The sequence below is a fragment of the Coprinopsis cinerea genome, assembly GCF_000182895.1.
Source record: "Coprinopsis cinerea okayama7#130 chromosome 10 map unlocalized cont3.10, whole genome shotgun sequence".
Taxonomy (NCBI): domain Eukaryota; kingdom Fungi; phylum Basidiomycota; class Agaricomycetes; order Agaricales; family Psathyrellaceae; genus Coprinopsis; species Coprinopsis cinerea.
The window spans coordinates 595,079-614,972 of record NW_003307535.1 but is presented as its reverse complement, the minus strand read 5'-3'; the positions used below and the strand labels follow the sequence as shown (position 1 = coordinate 614,972).

Sequence of the window (19,894 nt, the reverse complement as noted above, 5' to 3'; positions counted from 1 at the left end):
ATCATCTTGAGATAATGGCTCCCCTGGCAGTTCACATAAAGCACGCTGGAAAGACTCATGATGTCCAGCTCGACCCCGATCTGCCTCCAGCAGCATTCAAGGAGGCGATCTACCAGGTTACTGGCGTCCCAGTCGACCGTATGAAGGTCATGGTCAAGGGCGGTGTTCTGAAGGTGTGTTGAAGCGAAGGCCACTGATCTTACAGAAACTCAAGTCCTTTGTCGATAGGATGATTCAAATTGGAAGAAAATCGCTCCCAAAGCCGTTCGTACAGCCAGTTGATTCGAGGACGTGGTCGAGAACCTAATATGTGTCTAGGGACAAACCTTTATGGTGATCGGCGCTGCTGGGGAGCTCCCAAAGCCACCAGAGAAGCCTATCGTCTTCCTCGAAGGTTAGTCAGACGATATTTATACCAGAACGGAAATCTCACCAACTGGATAGACATGGACGACAGCGAGTTGGCAGAGGCTGTAGGTTCGCGCATATCACAGCTCCATTCACAGTCTCATTCTCCTTCCAGCTTGCAAAGCCAGTCGGCTTGAAAAAGTGGGTCTACATGACGATAACGAAGACACAACTCTGATTCATATCCACAGTCTTGGAAATACTTGCTATATGAACGCTACCGTCCAAGCTCTCCGTGCCATACCTGAACTGCAAACTGCCCTCAGCGCGTAGGTCCTTGCTTCTCCACTTGGCGCCCTGGTTCTAATCCACAACTCGTAAAGACCAGCCCTGCAGTCTACGACACCGTTACCAGGCTCATTGCGCGATCTGTACCACAACATGTCCCGTACCACCGATAGCATGGTCCCAGCAGGCTTCCTGCAAACGCTTCGCCAGGTAAGGGCCCACATGTTCTCCAAGCACGCTTCTAGTCCAACCAAATCTTCTTTCAGGTGAACCCACAGTTTGCCGAAATGGACCGAAGTGAGAAGCGTTCCGGCATGCCAGGGATGCCTATGGGGTACGCTCAACAAGGTGGATTGGTCCCATATCTCCTACCCACCGATCTGCTGACAATCACCTCGTTGCAGACGCGGAAGAATGCTACGCAGCTATCGTTAACTCGCTACGTAACGTCCCTGGTCTGACGGAAGATGGAGTAGTCGCAAGCACGAGTGCACAGGCCACGACTGGTTCCCGCCGGTTCGTTGAGCAATACCTGCTCGGTGTGATGACGAGGGAGATGACCTGCGACGAGGCACCCGAAGAACCGAAGACCGTCCAGGAAGAATCTGTCCTCAAGGTCGAATGTAACATCTCCGTTTCCACCAACTTCATGTTGCAGGGGATCTTGAGCGTGAGTTCGCACCGACGCTTCCTATTGATCACTTCCAATAACACTACTTTCATGATAGTCTCTTGACCAAAAGATCGAGAAGAACTCACCGTCATTGGGCCGCCAAGCAGTCTACACGCAGAAATCTCGCCTCTCGAGATTGCCAACCTACCTCACTGTTCATATGGTCCGCTTCGCATGGAGAGCCGATATTGGCAAAAAGGCGAAGATCATGGTAACGTCCACCCTTTGGACCGCTGGTCTTCGGTGAGCTGACTCGACACCATCATTAGCGCCGTGTAAAATTCCCCCTCGAATTCGACGCGACCGATCTCGCGACCGACGAGCTCAAAGCCAAGCTCCTCCCTGCCAGCCGCAAGCTCAAGGAGATCGAGCGCGAGCGAGCTGAGCGGCTCAAGGTCCGGAAGAAGACCAAGGTCGCCACTGGCCCCGCTCAGCCCGCTGCTGCTGAGAGCTCGTCTTCAGGCGCGACAGGAGGTGGTGACGTCGAGATGTCCGATGCGGCTGCCGATACGTCTGCCGCTGGTGGCGAGTTGCAGCCTGAGCATGTTTATAGGGAGAAGGAAGCCAAGGAACTCAATGAGCTCATCCATGCTGATTTGAAGAGTGATGTTGGAAGCAGTGCGACTGGGCTTTACGACCTCGTTGGTGGGTTGTTTTTCCTCATTCCTCCCATTCCTTCGTCTTCTGACAACCTGTGATCTGTTCTTTTTCCTTTCTAGCTATCATCACCCATAAAGGCGCCGCAGCAGATGCAGGACACTACATCGGATTCGTGAAGAAGAGCGTCTTCCATCCTATCAAGGGGCAATCTGCTCCGCCGCCTGCTGTGCCTGGTCAAGCCGAGGCTGCTGGGTCGTCGTCGACTACTGGCACTCCGAAAGCGATTGCGGAGATTGAGCCTGATGATGAGGATTGGTACAAGTTTGATGATGATAAGGTTTCGATTTTCCCCAAGGAGAAGATTCCGACGCTTGAGGGAGGAGGAGAGGATTCGTCTGCGTATGTTTTGTTGTATAAATCAAAAGGTGTGTGAGGGGTGGCGTGGTGTGGTGGGTGGGTGTGGTGGGTGTGCGGTGTGTGTGTGGTGGTGGACGAAGCGGGTGTGTAGAAGTAAAAGTGAAGTATCGAGTTGTACGTCATTGTTGTATTGAATGATATAGTCTATTTACTGAGGAACTGAGGACTGAGTAGGCGCAGCCAGTCATCCATCTGTGGGCATTGGTCAAAGTTTTGTATCGCAGAACATTGTCGAAGATGCACGTCGTCGGGATACAAAACCTACCCAACGTGAATTGCGAGCATACGATAGACTCTAAAGGTCCGGTTGGAGGAAGAGGATAAGTACTGGCTTCCGACATTGAGTTGTGAGCCGTTGTTTGATGGCCTCTCGGTCTTGGGACCATAGGATCACGGTGGTGGAAGGACCCCCTTTGTTGACCAGGGAGAGTGTCAGACGGGTTGATTGGAGCCATGTACGATCTCGAGGAAGCGATCCAGCTCTACCGAGAGGCGCTGGAACTCAGACCAACACCTCGTCCACACCGCGATTCTTCAATGGTCAGCCTTGCAAGCGCCCTCTGCAGGCGCTTTGAACAGGGTGGAACCATCCATGTCCGACCTCGGGGAAGCGATCCGGCTCTATCGAGAGGCGCTGGAACTCAGACCAGCACCTCATCCGGACCGTAGTTCCTCGCTTATCAACCTTGCAAATGCCCTTCTCATGCGCTTTGCGCAGATTGGAACCATGTCCAACATCGAGCAAGCAATCCAGCTCTTTCAAGAGGCGTTGGAACTCACACCAACGTCTCATGCGCGTCGCCACTACGCGCTCTACGGCCTTGGACGTTCACTCTTCTCTCTATTTCGTCTCCCCGCCTCTGAGATTGATATTGAAGAAGTAGTTGACTTGCTTCAGGAAGCGTTGGCTCTCCGACCGACGCACCATCCTCTCCGTGGGCAAACCCTGCCTTTTCTTGCTGATGATGCTTTGGAGGCTCGTTTCAATTTGAAGGGTATGGCTGAGGATAGGGAGGAGGCAGTCCGACTTCGTGCGGAACTCGCGGAGCTGCGCAAAAAAATTGAAATTTCCGAAGTCGGAAATAATACCTTTCGACATATGCACACCCTCCTGCATTTCTTTCTTTCTTGACCCTACTAGGGGTGTAACCATCCCATACCAATTATTCCTTATCCTTCTTCCTTCGCCCCCAAGTATGACAAATGTCACCACCAGTCTACACAGTCGTGATGTTGTGTCCCATATTATTACAGGGAAATCGAGATAGAAATTACAATGTCCGACTGCCCATGGTTGTAAAGAAATGGGACTTGAATGTCATTCCTTTGCTTCATTCGTTATCATGCCAGCCTATCATTGCAAGTGTCAAGGAGTCGTCGCCAATCGTACATATCCTGCTCGTCGAGGTGTTCGTTACGTGCATTGAGAATAGTTGCATATCGCAAAGGTCGAAGAATTCCTTTCACCACTTCCTTGGATTGGAGCACCTTCCGATGCCCTTCTTCGCGAGACCGGTACAGCGACAACAGGAATCGGACGTGCAGTGCATCGCAGGGGAAGCTCTCCCCATTAAAGCAGGTCCCCTGGGATCGCGCGATGGCGTTGGAGAACCCTCGTAGATACTCCAAGGAGACCTGGGATAAAGGGTTGGTCTTGTCTATTTCAGGTTCACAGAGCGTGTGCGACGAGTCGGAGGTGGAAGGGGAAGAAGGCGAAATGGAGAACTCATGTGGAGACCCATCAAAGCTTGGAGGCGAGGAGGAGGATGGACCTTGTAGCAAAGCGGAGTAGACGAGAGACCATGCGAATTCCCTATCGCGTCGTTCCTTCGTCGAGAGAATCATTAAACCTGAGATTGCTGGCTCCTTCGCTTCAATGTCCAACGGAGAGGTTTTCGCGTCGAAACTGGACCTGGCCAGAATCGCAATCCATGGTAGATAGTTCAATACCACTTCCAATAAAACTAGAAAAAGAGTGGTATTGGGTTAACCTATCGTTGAAGGAAAGTGTATCTGGGTATCATACCTTTGGAGAATTCGACGGCTCGAAAGTCGAGAGTGGGATCTTGCCATGGAGGTCGGAGCATCCCTCGAATATACACACCGGGGATGGCCGACATGACGTGGAGGTACATCCTGATACGATGTGGGGAGAAGCGCTGCAGCTGAAGGATGGCGCCGCGATCACGGCTTTGCCCAAGCTTTTCGAACCACATTGAGAAGAGTAAGGCGAGCGAAACCGAGACGTCCTTCAGTGGAACATCATTAGGAATAATGTCACCTTCGAGACTGGAAGCAGATGGTGGGTGGCTGGAGGCGTCGGAGGAGGGGAAGACGATGTCAAGAAAGTCGAGCAGACCTTGAATGTCGATGTCTTGCATGAGGAAGTGGAAGCGATGTGTAACGCTCGACGTGGGTCCAGGACCGCCCCTCAGAGCTTCCAGTATATCTGCGTTGGGGAAATGTCGTGTCCAACCCAGTTCGTGGAGGGCTGACAAAATCATCGTCCGCAGGGCTGCCTGCGAAATCGACGTTGACCCAGAAGTGGTATCCCCAATGGAATTCGGGCAGCGAGAAAGCCAGGCACTCGGCCAAAGGAAAATGGCGTGCATGAGGGTTTTGGCAAAGGACTTCTCGTCCGACATAGGGAGGTCAGGAACGGGGTTGAGGATCCTCAGGCAGAACAATAACGTTGGCCCTTCGTCTTGAAGCGAGTGGCCTTGTTGCATCTTGGCGATGAGGACGTCGAGGAGTCCACGGAGCAGCTCCGGCGAGCCTAGAAATCCACAATTAGATTGGGATGCATTGACGCGACATCTATCCTAAGGCTTACCATAGCTCAAAAGGAAACGCAGGTCCTCGTCGTTCCGGATCGGCCAAGGTAAACAAGTCGTCCCTGTCCTATAGTACAAGTCGATATACAACTCGACCTGCAGGAAATAGTATGATCTGAGGCCGGGCGCGACTAAGACGAGATGGCGGACAATCTCTGCCAGAACGATTCGTCGAAGTGTCATTGGGTGGAGAGTTGTGACGTTGTGCCTAAATTTCCCTGCTGCCTGATGCTGGTCGCTGATGATGTGCTGCGCAAGTGTTTGCAGTTCTCGCCATTCCACTCGGTGAACCCAGTGACTGAGAAGTTTGAAGGGGTCGTTGCTGCTGGAACACGCCTCTTGGATGATTTGCAGGGAGTAGACGGTGTTGCGCGAAGAATCGCTGTTGCAGAATAGCTGGTAGATGAGGAGGTGGGGTTTGAAGTCGTCGTGTGATGTTTGGATTACTTCGAAGAGAGAAGGATGATCGCGTGACCAAAGGTGGAGAGCGAGTGCGAAATCTGCTAGAGGCTTGAACGTTTCCCATTTCGTGCGGATGGCGGTGACGTCTACAGCTTTGAGCAGGGTAAGGCCCAGGTTTATTTCTGGCGAGAGGGAGTACGTTGACGTTGCCGAACGGTAGCGATCAGCGAGGTAGTCGAGTATTCCGACTTTCATCCCTGCGAATAAAGATCAGTGGGAGGCCACGGTCGATAAGAGAGCATAACTTGCCAAAGGGAAGGTTACTGTCGCTGCGGACGTCTCTTAGATCCACCACGGGTATGACGTGAGGCGCAAGCTGCGGTACCTTGGCGAGTTCAAGGAAGAGTTCTAATCGGTATGGAAGAAGGTCCCCTCGCAGGCGCTCGTCGCGCTGGAAGACGACGTCCAGCACATGAAATGCTATAAAGCTGCGCTTTGAAGACCGGGGTGCTTGCTCCAGGAGGGCCACCTCGGCCTTGAACCCGGCGATCTGCAAAACCTGTGTTGCTGTAAAAAGATGCACGTCTTGGAGGCAGTGGTGTATAATGGAATAGGTGTTGATTCCCTGCCGGTTGTGAATTAGGGAGGCGAGACCGTATGCACTGTCAACGCCATCGGTTTGCTGTGCTTTCAGTTGCTCTGCAGTGAGAATATCTCCTTGGTAGTCCCATGGAACTCCATCACGAACCTCCCGCCAAAGGAGGTCAAACTCCATCCAGTCTTTAATGTTCTGGAGCCGGAGAGTGAGTTGTTTCGGTGCGCTACACCCACGAAACCAGCGGACAAGGCGAGGGAGGGAAGGAGAGATGGAAATGAACAGTGAAAAACATTGGTGAAAGAGCCACGCCTGGGACGACTTGTAAGGACACTGTGGAGTCCAAAAGTGCTCGTTGGGAGGGAAAAAGGATTGGAGGGCGGGCAGGACGGTGGTAAGAGAAAAGAAAGCGCAGAGAAGCAGAACGACGAGGGTGATCACTGCTGCAACAGCCCAATTCAAGTTCCATAGGAACTCCAGGAGGCCGAGGAAGAAAAGGATGAGCGAACTTTGAAGAAACAAAGGGAGGGCAGAGATGATGGCAGAGACCCGCCAATAGACGAGGCCCTCGTAGCGCATCTGCCGCAAAGCAGAAGCCTCTTTGGCGGACATGTTATCATCGCGATAGGTATACTCGCGGATCCACTGCAAGCAGATGATTCCGACAAATACGGTGCACAGGTTAAGGGTAATGCTGAGAAACCAAAATATGTTGACGCGGATAGCAGAGCCAGCGCCCGGGAGAAGAGAGTAAGAATCGACGTCGCGGGCGCTCGCCTGCGGCCTTTGGTCGCCGCCGAGTGCGCTTACGACTTGAGATAGAAGATGAACCGCGGCTTCTTGAGGGTCCTCTTTTAGTTCGCGATACGATTCAATCGCAAAGGGCGTGACCACTGCGCAGGCCAACCCAGCCTGTTCAGAATTGAAGGTGAGTAAGAGCTAACATCGGGTAGAAATATCATCTCACCAACACTAGAAGCTTTTCTATCTCCTCCTTCCATGCATTACAAACTGATGTGTCCGTGGTCTTCAGGATCCCGTCCAGAGCTTCCCAAGGGTCCGTCGTCCGCTGAGGCTCGTAGCGACTGCGGGTCATCACAAGTCATTACGGAGGCCATGGCCAATAGCCCTGGCTATATAACTGCCTCGAGTGACCGTATTTCAGATTTGTATTGTCGCCGGGGGATTCTGATTACTGCAATTGATTCTGAGGCTGTTCTGGACTTTGACATCGCTGGCAGATATTACGTGTAATAGGGTTTGCCATTAATCTTTCTTGAAGGTGCAGTCGGTTGGAAAGAGTAACGCATGGCCAGTCGTGTCGTTGAAGGCAGTCCGGTGAGCAGACGATTCCTGAACTTGACAGAGAGAACGAGGAAGAGGTCAGATTCCGATGGACTCGGATATCACGGCTATGTCCGTTACCGATTCCCACGCTCCTCGCACAGCACTCGCCGACTCAGTTTGGTTCTCGACGATCATGGTCTCGTCAATCCTGCAATACTGAACTGTCAACCTTTCGCCATTTACAAAGAATTTGACTTATTGCTGACGAGACAGAATCTCAGCAAAGCTATTGCTTTATCTGGGCCAAGAATGGAGATAGATTCTTGATGATAGGGCATCCAACGAGCTAGCCGATGCTGTCCGTCCTGGTACCCATCTACTCTGTCGTAAAGATTCTCCGCAACCTGGGACGAGACTTTCAGGTGGGTCCAAACTCGGCCCTGCTGCTCATTTTTAGCGGTTGGAAGACTGACTGGCTGACGAATTGTTTTCAAGTCTTCCCAGCTGGGCAATTTGCGCAAATCGCAACCGCAGTGCTTATCAGTCTTAAGCGCTCTTAGGGATTTCCTAAGGTTTCGATGGACCCACGGTATTGCAACCAGGACCAATGTGTCACCAACAGACTCCGTAGTAAATAAGGGAACAGATACTCGTATGTTCCCTGGGTTCGTTCGGTTCCTCCCTCGACATGCAAGACATATCCGTCGAGCTCGCCCAGCTGGTGGCTATCTTCCTTCAGTCCATCCTATACGGATTGTATCTCGTCACCTGCGGGTATTGTTTCTCGCGGTTTCTGCGTCACGCGTCGGGATGGTTGCCACGCAGAGATATCGAATGGCGAATAATTCTAGTCGGCTTTGCCCTTTGGGCCATTGCGACTCTAAACCTTGCGCTGGGTATATTGCGGCTGATACAAGGGGTCCTGACCCACCAGGGCAGTCGAGGGGGAAACGAAATAGGGCGACCATGGATCACAACGGCCAAGGTATGCGCAATGTTTCTAATTATCATTTCCAGATAGCTCTGACGCGTCTTCTAGGTAGCTCTAATGTGTTTTCAAATCATCATCGCAGACTCCATAATGGTCGGTCTTTTTATTCTTTATGGCATCCACAGGCTGATACGGGTTCGTAGGTTTGGCGCCTATGGGTCATATACGAACGGTCCCTCTTGGCATCTGTAATACCCACCCTGCTGTGGGCAGGAGGACTGGTCATCACCATCTGGACCGTCTACCTTCGAATCCACGTCGCATACCGGCCAGGAGCCACCGAGGAGGACTATCCTCCCGAATTGCACGCCATCTGCATGGCCCTTTGGGCATTGACAATCTCTCTCAACCTCTACACCACTTGTGAGTTGATAGGCTTGATACACTGCCCAGAATCTCAACCGTCGTGTAGCTGCGATCGTCCTGCGTATCTGGCGCGCAGATAGAGAGACCAAGGCTTGCCTCCGAGCTTCCCAATTCAACAGGGATATCCAGCCACCTTCGTATCTCAAGCAAACGATGAAGATCGTAATCGAGTCGGGACTGATACACTCTGCTGTGACCGTGTCCGTATTTATCTGCTTAGCGCTCAGGACGAATGCGTCGTACATAACCACAGCCATCGTATGTCAGCAGACGTTTTGACTACATCCATTTCCCGCTGACAGATTGCTGTAGGACATCATCGTCATAGGAATCACCTTCAACCTCATCGTCCTGAGGGTAGCATCTAGGCGATTGAGAGAAAGCCATGCGAAGCAAAGTTCCGTGGATTTTGTGACGTCGTCTACTCTAAACGGCTACTTAGCGGAAACTGGGAGTTGTGCGAGCTCACTGAGGAGCAGGGACGGTCCGATACAGAGCCCCAGTATCGGTGATGGTCGACCAGTTGTTCACATTGACCCGCTGGATGGGCAAGAAAGGCAACCACAACCACATGTCTGACGGTACTAGAGGTACGCAGTCGTCCTTGTATCCACAAGTCGTCGTCTCTCACTTTCCTTGAAGATAAATTTAGATCATAGAAGTGTTCTATTTTTGCTATCCATATGCAATGCATCAGTGACGCGACTGCATGTTTTTACCCTGGGACAGAGTCCTCAGGCTGGAGCGGCCGACCGGCGATGACTCGCACGTATCATTTTCCTTGAGCAGGTCGACTCGCGAATCCGATCTCTTGAATTTTTTTGATCTATTCAATGTGTGGCATTGGTAATGTGTTCACTTTCGGCTTTCCAGGGTCTACCTTAGCATCCGGTCTCTTCGTCACGGGCACCGGCAGAATTGTGTTATGGCGACCATCTCAGGTCGCTTCCCCTGTTGTGCAAGGACGTCGGCATATGGTGGTAAGCATTCTCCGAACTCCAATCAATTGAAGACACCACTGAAGGTCCCGTATACTTCCAGGAGATGCAGGGAGTGAATCTTTAACGCGACGGTTGCCCTTCTCAACTTCTGTTGGCATCTGTTGAACGTTTGAGCGAACTCGGCTGATTGAGAAGCGCGTTGAAGCATTTGCGCTTACAGCCTCATTCCGAGTGCACCATGCACCATAATGACCAGTACCCAAGGTGATGTTCGCTAACACCCCCTAATCGTCTCCACACCCTTGCTGTTACACATCAATGATGCGCTCAGCCGAACTCAACGCCCCGCTATTCCCCATCAGCTTCGACTTTTGGCCCTCTAGGCTCTGTCATGCCGAATAGACACCAACTCAATATCTGGAGAAGTCCATCAATCTTCTGTCTGAAAACGGTTACTCACGCCCGTCAGAAAACGTCAGAGTCGACCCACACTCTCACCCGCGCTCTGCACCTCGTCAAGGTATGTATCCTGAATGTAACTGGTTATGTCGAGGATATGCGCGTTTCTATCGGTTTCTCCACCAATGGCCCTCCGACTCTCCACATTACCTAGAAACCTTGCGCAATGTGGGCCGTCAAGGTCGCCCTGTCCAGGATCCCTCTGGATGGACACCTGATTCGTGATTCGGTACCAGGTGGTACAATTACAAAACTCCCTGTAATTCGCATCACAGGACGATCAAGCGACCGGGTTTATCAAGAATAACCGATGTCACAGAAGACACCAGGGGTCAGTGATCACATTCAGCGATATGTTACTTCCAATCTAACCCATTCGAAGGCTGAATTTCTCAACAGGGTGTTTAAAAGATAGGAAGAGCGGCGGCCTTGTGTTACTTCCATCCCCGCTCCTCTCTCCTCCCTGTCCTCACATTCGATCTGCCGTTCGTTCCATTATGCCGACCTCTGCGGGTCTTCGACTCGTTCTCTCGTCGTTGTTGCTGCTTCCTTCTGCGTTCGGCGCTCTCCTCACCGACCCTTCCCAGTTACGAGGGGATCGTACGTATGACTATGTGATCGTTGGTGGTGAGTAACTTCATTTTTCCTGTTCTGTAAGACTTCAGCTTGACCTTCTTCGTCGCTCATTTATACGTCCTTCGTAGCTGGAAACGCAGGCAATGTAATCGCGGAGAGGATTTCAGCTGGCCCGCACCCCAAATCCGTGCTCGTTCTCGAAGCTGGTGTTAGGTAAGTCCCGATTTGGCCGTATGTCATCTTCCACACCGAGCTAATAATAACTATCTGATTAGCGATGAAGGCGTGCTGGCTGCTCAAGTGCCATTCCTAGGCCCCACTTTGACTCCAGGCACGTTCAGGCGTAACTTACTTGGAGGGGCTGACGTAACTGGCTGACTCTCTTTACCTTATGGCACTCTAACAGGTACACCCTTCGACTGGAATTACACTGTCGCTCCGCAAGAAGGTCTGGATGGGCGTACGTTCCCGTTCCCGCGTGGAAAGATGTTGGGCGGTTGTTCTTCCGTCAGTGAGTTGGGCTTCTTCTTGTGATTGTAATCTCGATTCTGATTGTGCTGAACGGATGCCTTGTAGATTATATGGTACACCACTTTGGGTCCTCGGAAGACTACAATAAACTAGCTAGAGACTCCGGTGATAATGGTTGGAGCTGGTCCTCAATTAAAAAGTATATTTTTAAGGTATGGTGTTTCTCTTGCCCGTTAAGCTTGCAATGCATCTGAAACCCGAAATCTGATCACTTGCTTTCCTCTTTTCAGCACGAGAAGATCGTCCCTCCCGCCGACAACTCAGACACGGATGGCAAGTTCCTGCCTCAGTTCCATGGGACTGGAGGAACCGTCTCTGTCAGTCTTCCAGGCAACTCACAGTCGATTGATGCCAAAGTCATCGCGACCACCGATGAACTGCCCGAGTTCCCTTTCAACCCTGATCAAGGACATGGGAATGGACAGGTCTTGGGAATGGGATGGACACAGAACTCAATTGGCGAGGGAGCTCGGAGCAGTTCCTCGACTACCTACTTGAAGGAAGCACTCAAACGCCCCCATGTCGACGTCTTGATTAACGCGCATGTGACAAAGTTGGTTACTACCCGGAAGAAGAGGGGACGACCAGTGTTTGACAAGGTTCAGTTTGCGAGTGGACCTGGGGGTGAGTGTTCCCATCAATGGTGTGCAGCAGCAACATTGTCTGATTCCTATTTGATAGCCCCTGTCACGACCGTCACTGCTCGGCGGGAGATCATCCTTTCTGCGGGAGCCTTTGGTACTCCCCAGATCCTGCTATTGTCCGGTATAGGACCGAAGACAGATCTCGACGTGCTCGGGATCCCAACTGTCATTCACAATCCTTCAGTTGGACAGAACTTGTCTGACCACGTCCTCCTTCCCAACATCTTCAATGTCAGGGGACAAGATACGCTTGACCAGATTATTCGTGGAGACCCGAATGTTGTTCCTGGTGTGCTAGACCAGTGGACTACGTCGAGGAGCGGACCCCTTGCCAACGGTGTTACAAATAACCTTGGGTTCTTCAGGTTGCCAGCGAACTCGAGTATCTTTAATAGCGTGAGCGATCCGGCGACTGGACCTACCGCCTCGCATTGGGAGATGATCGTCATTGTGAGTATCCCGGGTCTTCGACCTGTTGCCCTTGTGTTGATGATTTCGTAGAACTTCTACCTGAACCCCTTCGGACCTCCCATCCCTCCCGCTGGCACGTTCATGACACTCATCTCGGCGCTCATCTCTCCCACTTCTCGTACGACATCTTCCCTTCCAACCTACTCCCAATTCTAACTGCTCCCATTTGCAGGCGGTTTCGTCCGACTGGCTTCTGCAGACCCCTTCACGGCGCCCATCATCGACCCCAAGTTCCTCACGACCCAGTTCGATATCTTCGCTTTACGTGAAGCGGTGCGAGCGACCAAACGGTTCGTTACTGCGAGTGTGTGGAATGATTATGTGATTAGCCCGTGGGGTGGGTTGGCGCAGACGAGCGACGAGGGGATCGATGCGTATGTGAGGCAGCAGTCGACGACAGTTTATCATCCTGTTGGTACTGCGGCTATTTCGCCTAGGGGAGCAAACTATGGAGTTGTTGATCCTGATTTGAAGTTGAAGGGAGCGGAGGGTGTTAGGATTGCGGATGCTTCGGTTTGGGTGAGTTTGGATTGTGTGTTTTGGTGGACTGTGTGCTGATTTGCTTTGTAGCCTTTCCTGCCGAATGCACATACGCAGGGACCGGTGTATCTTCTTGCGGAGAGGGCTGCTGATTTGATTCTTGGGAGAGCTTGATTTGGATGCTTTCGATACCCCCAAGCTGTCGTCTTTGAAAGACGTCGTTCGCTCGTTGACTTCTGTCTGGAATTCTAATGGACAGCACACCACTAATACCTTTCCTGTATAAGATTGTACAACACTTGCTATTGAAATAATCATTCGTCTCTTCAATGAAACTGCCTGAACAGAAGTCGTCCCTTGAAAATACTGACTACTAAACTAATCACCCTGACACCCGCGCGGCGGCGCCTCGAGACCCTTGCCTCTGAAAATCGGTACCCACGATCATGCTTGTACTTGTTCCTGAAGTCAGAAGTGCGAATGACACAGAATAATCGTGACCGACAGAGGTCACGACTCACGACGGTGTTCGGAAAATTGAAATTTGACACCACCTTTGTCTCGTTCTCCTCGTATCAGCGACTTCAGAAGCTCTCGTCAAGACTCTGGTCCTCGATCTACCGCCTTTGCAGCGATCAGCCATGGTCGACTTGATCCTTCTTCTGGTTCTGTTCTGAAATTCCGATGCAGGCGACGGTGGAAACGGTCCATTCTTCTTCGCCCTGCCCGCAAACCTTTGTTGTTGTTCCTCTGTTCGTCTAGGTTCGGCTTTTTGCGACTTCCCAAGTGACTTTGCTTTCGCCTGGACCTTCTCGTCGCTGCGATTCGAACATTATCTCAAGAATTGCTCCAGAAAGGGGAGCAGAAACGGACGCACTCAAACCAAACCGGACCAAGGCAATCGAGCCGGATCGTGGCTGTGCGGCCTGTGCCGAATGTCTCACATGATCAAGATGGTCCGTGCGCTCTGCAAACACGGGACCAAACAAAACCAGGTCACAGGGTTTCTTGATCACGAACAGTCGTGACTTTCACGCCCCCCAATATCGCCCCTCTCTGCTTGTCCCCCGCTGATCTCAATATCTCGACGCCAGAACCCGCCGTCGTCGCCGTTCTTGTCGACGAACTCAATCAAGATCATTGTTACTTTTTGAAGACTCGGTCATCGCTGACCTTTTCGAGCTCAACGAGAAGAGCCAACCACCTGAAACCCTCGATTGATTCACTCCATTCGCCAATAGTCTTGTCGCTTGTATAGGACAAGTTAGACCGACATTTCTGGACGACGAAACTTAGTTAACGATGGCATCGGCTGCACCAGAACAACAACAGCCACAGCAGCAACAGCAACCTCCCGCTGTTCCACCTCCTCCCCCCGCACCCGCACAGGCCACAGCAGCTGCAGCGGCGCCTCCTGTGCCTCAGCCTGCACCGGGAACGGCACCATACGAATACCAGCAACAACTATTTAATGGCATCACTGGGATTGAGCCTAATGCCTTGCTGAAGATCCTGCGATCTCTTCCTGGAGTGTTTCCTTCTGTAGTATGTCCCATCCATTTTGTTTCCTGGATCGAAGATGCTCATATTCGTTCTTCCGGCTACTTAGAGTGGCTCAGATATTCGCACCTTCACCGGCGTCCGTCGCGGACTTGTGTCTCCCCCACACGTGATGCTAATGACCGCGTTCCGCGACCACGGGCGCACAGAGCACGGTCACGGGGAGATCTGGACATCTGGACTGCATGTTTCTTTTTGATCTCTGCTCTTTGTTCATGCCTATCGTGATTGCTTATGACGATCCTTTAACAGCTTGATCCTGCGAATCAGAAGCAGGATGCTGCTCAGGCCCTTTCCAATCTCTCGCAGTACCCTCAACAAGGTCTGCAGTATCCGCCACCCGCCGGTATCCCAGGTATCAACGAACCTGGCCCATCATCACATCCCCGCGGTCCCCCTACCCTAAATCAACTCACCGCTGCCGTCGCGATGCAGGTTGCACCCACCCCTGTACAGGGGCAGCAGCCTCCAGCCGATGGTGCCGGGAAGCCACCCACTCAACCCGCGCCAGTTCCAACCGACCCCAATGCTCAGGCGTCTACCTCTGCCCAGCCCGCCCAGCCACCACCACAACCTGCACCTGCTGCTACCCCTGCTCCTACGACGACTGGTGGTCGACGCCAACGAAACCCTGCAATCGGTACCGATGAGTGGGCTCGCCAAAGAAAAGACAACCACGTAAGATCTACATATTCTCAATCATAGACGTGTGATATCTGATTCTTTCTGTTTACAGAAAGAGGTTGAACGCCGTCGGCGAGGGAACATCAACGAGGGCATCAACGAGCTTGGCCGCATCGTTCCAAATGGAACAGGTGAGAAGGCCAAAGGTGCCATTCTCGCTCGTGCCGTCCAGTACATCCACCACCTGAAGGAGAACGAGGCGCGGAACATTGAAAAGTGGACGCTGGAGAAGCTGCTCATGGATCAGGCCATGGGTGATCTCCAGGCGCAGTTGGAGGAGGTGAAGCGGCTGTGGGACGAGGAGCGGACCGCGCGACAGCGGTTAGAGGCTGAGCTGGAGCTCCTTCGAGGCCGCCAGAGTGCTGCTCCCAAGGATGAAGCTACCGCGGCTGGCACCAAGCGACGGAGTGAAGAGGAAGGTGGTGAGGCGCCAGCCGCCAGCGCTGCACCAGCCGAGAACGCTGAGGAGAGGGACGGCAAGCGCCAGCGGACCGAGTAGGTGGCTGGTTTCCTCTTCGAACGGTGTATTATATCCTTTCTTTTTCTCTTCATTCCCTTTCTCTCAACGTGAACGCCTGCATCTTCAAGTGTAGTTGTACAAGAAACGAAGTCATTTTTCCCCCTTTCCCTATGCGTATGGCCTTTCTCTTCACTCCCACTGTACTTTTAACTTTTAGGCATGTTGTGTGATGTACCTGCATTTGGGGACGTGAGTGTAATTCAATGGTTTGAGTGTGCGTTGAACATCGCCCTGTGCCCGCGAGACTAGGAGAGCGCGTTAGTATCCAGATGAGGCGTTCCCTTTCAAGTTCCTAATCATTGACACTGACACTGACAGCTGTCTTCATAGATCGCCACTTACAACATCCCCCTCCCTCCATTGCCGTACATGACGCTGACAACTGTACATCACTGTGGGCTGTTATCTTTCCTTGCTTGTCTGTTGTGCCTGAAAAGCTGATTTCATTCCTGGAACGACGGAGCGAGAGGTTCAGTCAGAGACGGGTTGCATGATTGACGAATTCGTATGGCGTGAGTCTGACGCAGAAACCCCAGGGCGGTTCTGAGCATTTCTTCCTAGACATCCCCTCCGATGATGAAATGGCGCTCACCAAACCAGCGCTCATACTTTGGCCAATGGATGGCGCCAGCATTCCCGCGAATCGTGGAGGACCGCATGCACGCTATGTAATTCTACTCCGTCGCTGCTATCTATCCTCCGATTGTCCAAGACCCCCGAGTTCCGTCAAGTTGATGTCGGACTACCTGGAGATTGCTGATACCAACTTCTCAGTCAACCTTGGCTAGTACTACTTAGTAGCGCGCCCAACATTCCGATCCGGTCTCCAGATTTTGTTGATGAGCCTGACTCAGTATAGGAAGATCAAGGACAAGATTTACTTCCGTTGGAGAAGAGGATGTATATCAGTATCAGTCGATCGGCCAAGTGCGGTCGGGTTTTCCCTCGTGGTGAGATGACTGACGTCTATTATGAAGGAACGACCGGGTGCACTCCTGAAAGTAACTCAGGCCTCTTGAAAATTAAAAATTCTGATGTCGAAATCGAAGCTCAAGAGAGGCTTGCTCATGTAAGTAATAGGACCAGGGTGCAGTGGGGCTTTCCTGCCGCCCTGGATCATCAGGTTCGCAGAGCTCAATTGAGTTCTTTTCCATCAAAATCGAAGATGCGGGGAGGGGTGAGGGAAGCGGTGGTTTTGAGCGCTTATTCCGCTAGCCGCTTGGGAATATTAGGTCATCGTTGGTCTATCCCCGCCGCCGCGGGTGCGCAGCAACGCCTTGGCAATCTTTGCAAACTTAGGCCGTTCTTCTTTTTGTACATTAGCAATTATTGCTCATCGAGGGCGAGGCTTCGAGGAGTGCTGTGGTTGCGCAGGTTCTCTACAGCACTTGGTTGTTCAGATGGTGAGTTGGCTGCTGCATTTCGCATTCCATCCATGCGACTCATCTCATATGCCCGTGGTGTCTAGCGATAAGATAGTGCTGCCGGGTGGTGAATCACCCGGACTTTCAAGGGCCAACTTCCGAAGAAAGCAGGCTGGGGCCAGGCTAAAAAAACCATTCAAAAAGCTATTCATAGCGTTGATTCTAATCACTTTGGTCGCCAAGGGCAGGATAGAGCTCGCCCACATCACAAGAAGACGCCGGTATTGCTGTGAGTTGCTGTAATCCAATGAAACCAGATTTGGAACGGGCAGAATTGTGTGTTTTTATGTAAATTTTGTGTGGTGGGAAAGGGCGGTTACGGATTGCCACCGACGTGGTTATGGGACCTTGACACCATGAAGTGATCCCTCCGAACACTTTCTTGAAAGACGAACACTCTTCACGACTGTGTCTCCCCCTTCCCCCTCCCCTTTCTTTTCAAAATTTGCGCCCCAATCTCTTCCAAACCGGCCGGGGGTCGGGGGTCGCCTGCCGACCACGACGACGACGACCCGTTGGCACGGGCACTCGCACCGCCACCCGACGAAACCCCTGAACAACGACGACTACGGCTTGCTGCAGAGGCAGAGGCGAAGAAGATCAGCGATGAGATCGACGAGAGGTTGAGGAGGGAGAGAGAAGCTGACAAAAAGAAGAAGAGGCCCGTCAAACTGTTGCTATTGGGTAAGCGGCACATCTCAATGCGCGAAAACAATACGAGATGCGACTATCGTTTGTGTTACAGGTCAGAGTGAAAGTGGGAAGACGGCCACACTCAAAAGTGAGTTTCCAAACGTATATCTTATTGATATTGTATTCTTATTTTTCTATAGACTTCCAGTTGACCTATGCACGGAAGGAATGGGCAGAGGAGCGGGCTTCCTGGCGCTCGGTGATCTTCCTCAACCTCATCCGGAACGTCAATGTTATCCTCGAACACCTCAATGCCGAGATGTTCGACTACCCAATGGTCAACGATGATTCACAAGAAGACCTTCAGGTCGTCCCCAGAAGCCTGCCCAGACTGGCATTCACAGAGCTTCACCGACGGTTGCGAACCGACCTCGCGCATTTGGAACGTGTTCAGAAGGACCTCGAGGCGCGGCTAGGTTCGGCTAGTCTCGAGCTGCATTCCACGAACGAGACGTCTGCTGCCCCATTTGCAGAATATATGGAGGGAGGGCGTCGTGGTGAATTCGGGATTCATTCTTCGAATGGTTGGAAGTCTGCCCTTACGAAATTCCGGACACTACGGTCGACCACACAAACAGACTCGGACAGCAACTCCAGCCCTGTGGCAACGTCGCCATCGAGGGGAAACCGCGATTGGGTGGATGAAATTGCGGAGACGCTGGAGAGTTGCCGAGAGGATATCAAGATACTTTGGGAGGACCCAATCATTAACGAGATGATGATTCGGCGAAAGCTTCGGTTGGAGGACCAACCGGGATAGTAAGTTCCGGTGTGGGTTAATTGACATGGACATGATCTAACTTTCTTTAGCTTCATCCCAGATGCAGACCGAATAGCATCGAGGTTCTACCAACCGACTGACGATGATGTGATTCGAGCCCGTCTAAGAACACTCGGTGTACAAGAATACAAGTACATCTTTGACCATGGTGAGTTCATCAATGGTGCCTTCTCGAGTCCCTTCGATCTGATGACTGTTACAGGTCGGACGGTGGGTCAAGAATGGAGGTTATACGATGTGGGAGGCACGAGAAGTAGTGTGAGTAGGGTTTCCTCGGACCAGTGATCTTATGACCCACACATCGTAGCGAGGCGCGTGGTATCCTTACTTTGATGACGGTATGCACACCCCCACACCACTCAACGTTGCCCGTTCTAATCGCTTCTCAGTCGACGCGATCATCTTTTTGGCGTAAGTACTTCCAACTCACTCCCTGTACTACCTGCTCAAGTGAGCCAACCTTTGTCTCGTTTTAGACCAAGTGAGTTAACCATCTTTCTTCCCTGATATTCAAACTTATTGATATTCCTCAGTATCGCCATTTGACGAGAAGTTGGCCGAAGACAAGCGTGTCAATCGACTTGAAGATAGCTATCTACTGTGGCGATCGGTGTGCGCGTGCAAACTTCTATCGCGAACACAGCTCATCCTATGTAAGTGCACAGCAAACCATGTCGTCTAAGCTCGGTTTCTCAACCATCTCCCCTCACAATTCTAGTCCTGAACAAATGCGATCTCCTACAAGCCAAGCTTTCCCGAGGTGTGCGGATAAGGGACTCGGTACCAAGCTACGGCGATAGGAAAAACGATCATACGACGGCCACGAAATGTATGTACCTCTCCCCGCCTTCTTCGCGCGGACCAGCGCACTAAACCAACCTCTTGAAGATTTCCAACAGCATTTCAAGGAGATTGCCCGCCAGCATTCGCCAGTTCAACGCCCGTTCTATGTGCATCTTACATCAGTCATTGTATGTCTTCTTTTTGCCTAGGTTCTTTCTGCTTCCTCTTGGCGTGGCTTCGCGCCCGCTATGGGTCCTGCGGGTTATGGCCTTAGCTGACGTTCTTACTTTTATAGGATACACGGTCCACTGCGGTGACGCTTGGAGCTGGTGGGTTCTTTGGTTCTTGTGCTATAGATACCTCAATACTGACAACTCGCTTCTTCTCCAAACCCACTGGATTCTGATTATCTGCGGTGCCTTTGATGAATCATAGTCGAAGAATCCATCCTTCGAGAGCACTTGCGCCGAGCAGATTTGATGTAGGGACTTTTTGACAGCTCTTTTTTCGCTCGCGTGGCCTCCTTTCGTCGTTCTTCGGAGTCAC

General features: G+C 51.9%; 7 protein-coding genes across 7 annotated transcripts; 6 read left to right on the top strand and 1 right to left on the bottom strand.

Annotated features, from left to right (window-relative positions):
- Positions 1–14: 14 nt before the first annotated feature.
- Positions 15–2,342, top strand: CC1G_15273 (ubiquitin carboxyl-terminal hydrolase 6; the record flags this gene model as incomplete). The annotated part of the gene is made up of 11 exons (XM_002910319.1): positions 15–173; positions 319–394; positions 445–473; positions 524–549; positions 600–677; positions 732–846; positions 903–984; positions 1,041–1,306; positions 1,365–1,520; positions 1,579–1,954; positions 2,029–2,342. The coding sequence occupies 11 exons, from the start codon at positions 15–17 to the stop codon at positions 2,340–2,342; spliced, it is 1,677 nt and encodes a 558-aa protein (XP_002910365.1).
- A 576-nt stretch (positions 2,343–2,918) lies between these two features.
- CC1G_15272 (hypothetical protein) lies at positions 2,919–3,458 on the top strand (the record flags this gene model as incomplete). The annotated part of the gene is made up of 1 exon (XM_002910318.1): positions 2,919–3,458. The coding sequence occupies one exon, from the start codon at positions 2,919–2,921 to the stop codon at positions 3,456–3,458; it is 540 nt and encodes a 179-aa protein (XP_002910364.1).
- Positions 3,459–3,667: 209 nt separating this feature from the next.
- On the bottom strand, positions 3,668–7,253 carry CC1G_01661 (hypothetical protein; the record flags this gene model as incomplete). The annotated part of the gene is made up of 5 exons (XM_001833932.2): positions 3,668–4,290; positions 4,353–5,102; positions 5,160–5,819; positions 5,887–7,069; positions 7,125–7,253. The coding sequence occupies 5 exons, from the start codon at positions 7,251–7,253 to the stop codon at positions 3,668–3,670; spliced, it is 3,345 nt and encodes a 1,114-aa protein (XP_001833984.2).
- A 1,157-nt stretch (positions 7,254–8,410) lies between these two features.
- On the top strand, positions 8,411–9,380 carry CC1G_01659 (hypothetical protein; the record flags this gene model as incomplete). Its single annotated transcript, XM_001833930.1, has 5 exons — positions 8,411–8,429; positions 8,488–8,528; positions 8,579–8,798; positions 8,848–9,059; positions 9,114–9,380. The coding sequence occupies 5 exons, from the start codon at positions 8,411–8,413 to the stop codon at positions 9,378–9,380; spliced, it is 759 nt and encodes a 252-aa protein (XP_001833982.1).
- A 1,318-nt stretch (positions 9,381–10,698) lies between these two features.
- On the top strand, positions 10,699–13,077 carry CC1G_01658 (aryl-alcohol oxidase; the record flags this gene model as incomplete). Its single annotated transcript, XM_001833929.2, has 10 exons — positions 10,699–10,828; positions 10,906–10,990; positions 11,053–11,120; positions 11,184–11,288; positions 11,354–11,460; positions 11,539–11,932; positions 11,990–12,402; positions 12,454–12,541; positions 12,596–12,942; positions 12,994–13,077. The coding sequence occupies 10 exons, from the start codon at positions 10,699–10,701 to the stop codon at positions 13,075–13,077; spliced, it is 1,821 nt and encodes a 606-aa protein (XP_001833981.2).
- A 1,128-nt stretch (positions 13,078–14,205) lies between these two features.
- Positions 14,206–15,646, top strand: CC1G_01657 (hypothetical protein; the record flags this gene model as incomplete). The annotated part of the gene is made up of 4 exons (XM_001833928.2): positions 14,206–14,448; positions 14,513–14,650; positions 14,716–15,141; positions 15,200–15,646. The coding sequence occupies 4 exons, from the start codon at positions 14,206–14,208 to the stop codon at positions 15,644–15,646; spliced, it is 1,254 nt and encodes a 417-aa protein (XP_001833980.2).
- A 602-nt stretch (positions 15,647–16,248) lies between these two features.
- On the top strand, positions 16,249–19,783 carry CC1G_01656 (hypothetical protein; the record flags this gene model as incomplete). The annotated part of the gene is made up of 16 exons (XM_001833927.2): positions 16,249–16,335; positions 16,527–16,736; positions 16,900–17,070; positions 17,285–17,320; positions 17,481–17,775; positions 17,837–17,872; positions 17,925–18,543; positions 18,595–18,713; positions 18,768–18,823; positions 18,873–18,976; positions 19,021–19,046; positions 19,099–19,218; positions 19,284–19,394; positions 19,454–19,536; positions 19,558–19,609; positions 19,644–19,783. The coding sequence occupies 16 exons, from the start codon at positions 16,249–16,251 to the stop codon at positions 19,781–19,783; spliced, it is 2,265 nt and encodes a 754-aa protein (XP_001833979.2).
- Between the last annotated feature and the right edge of the window lie 111 nt (positions 19,784–19,894).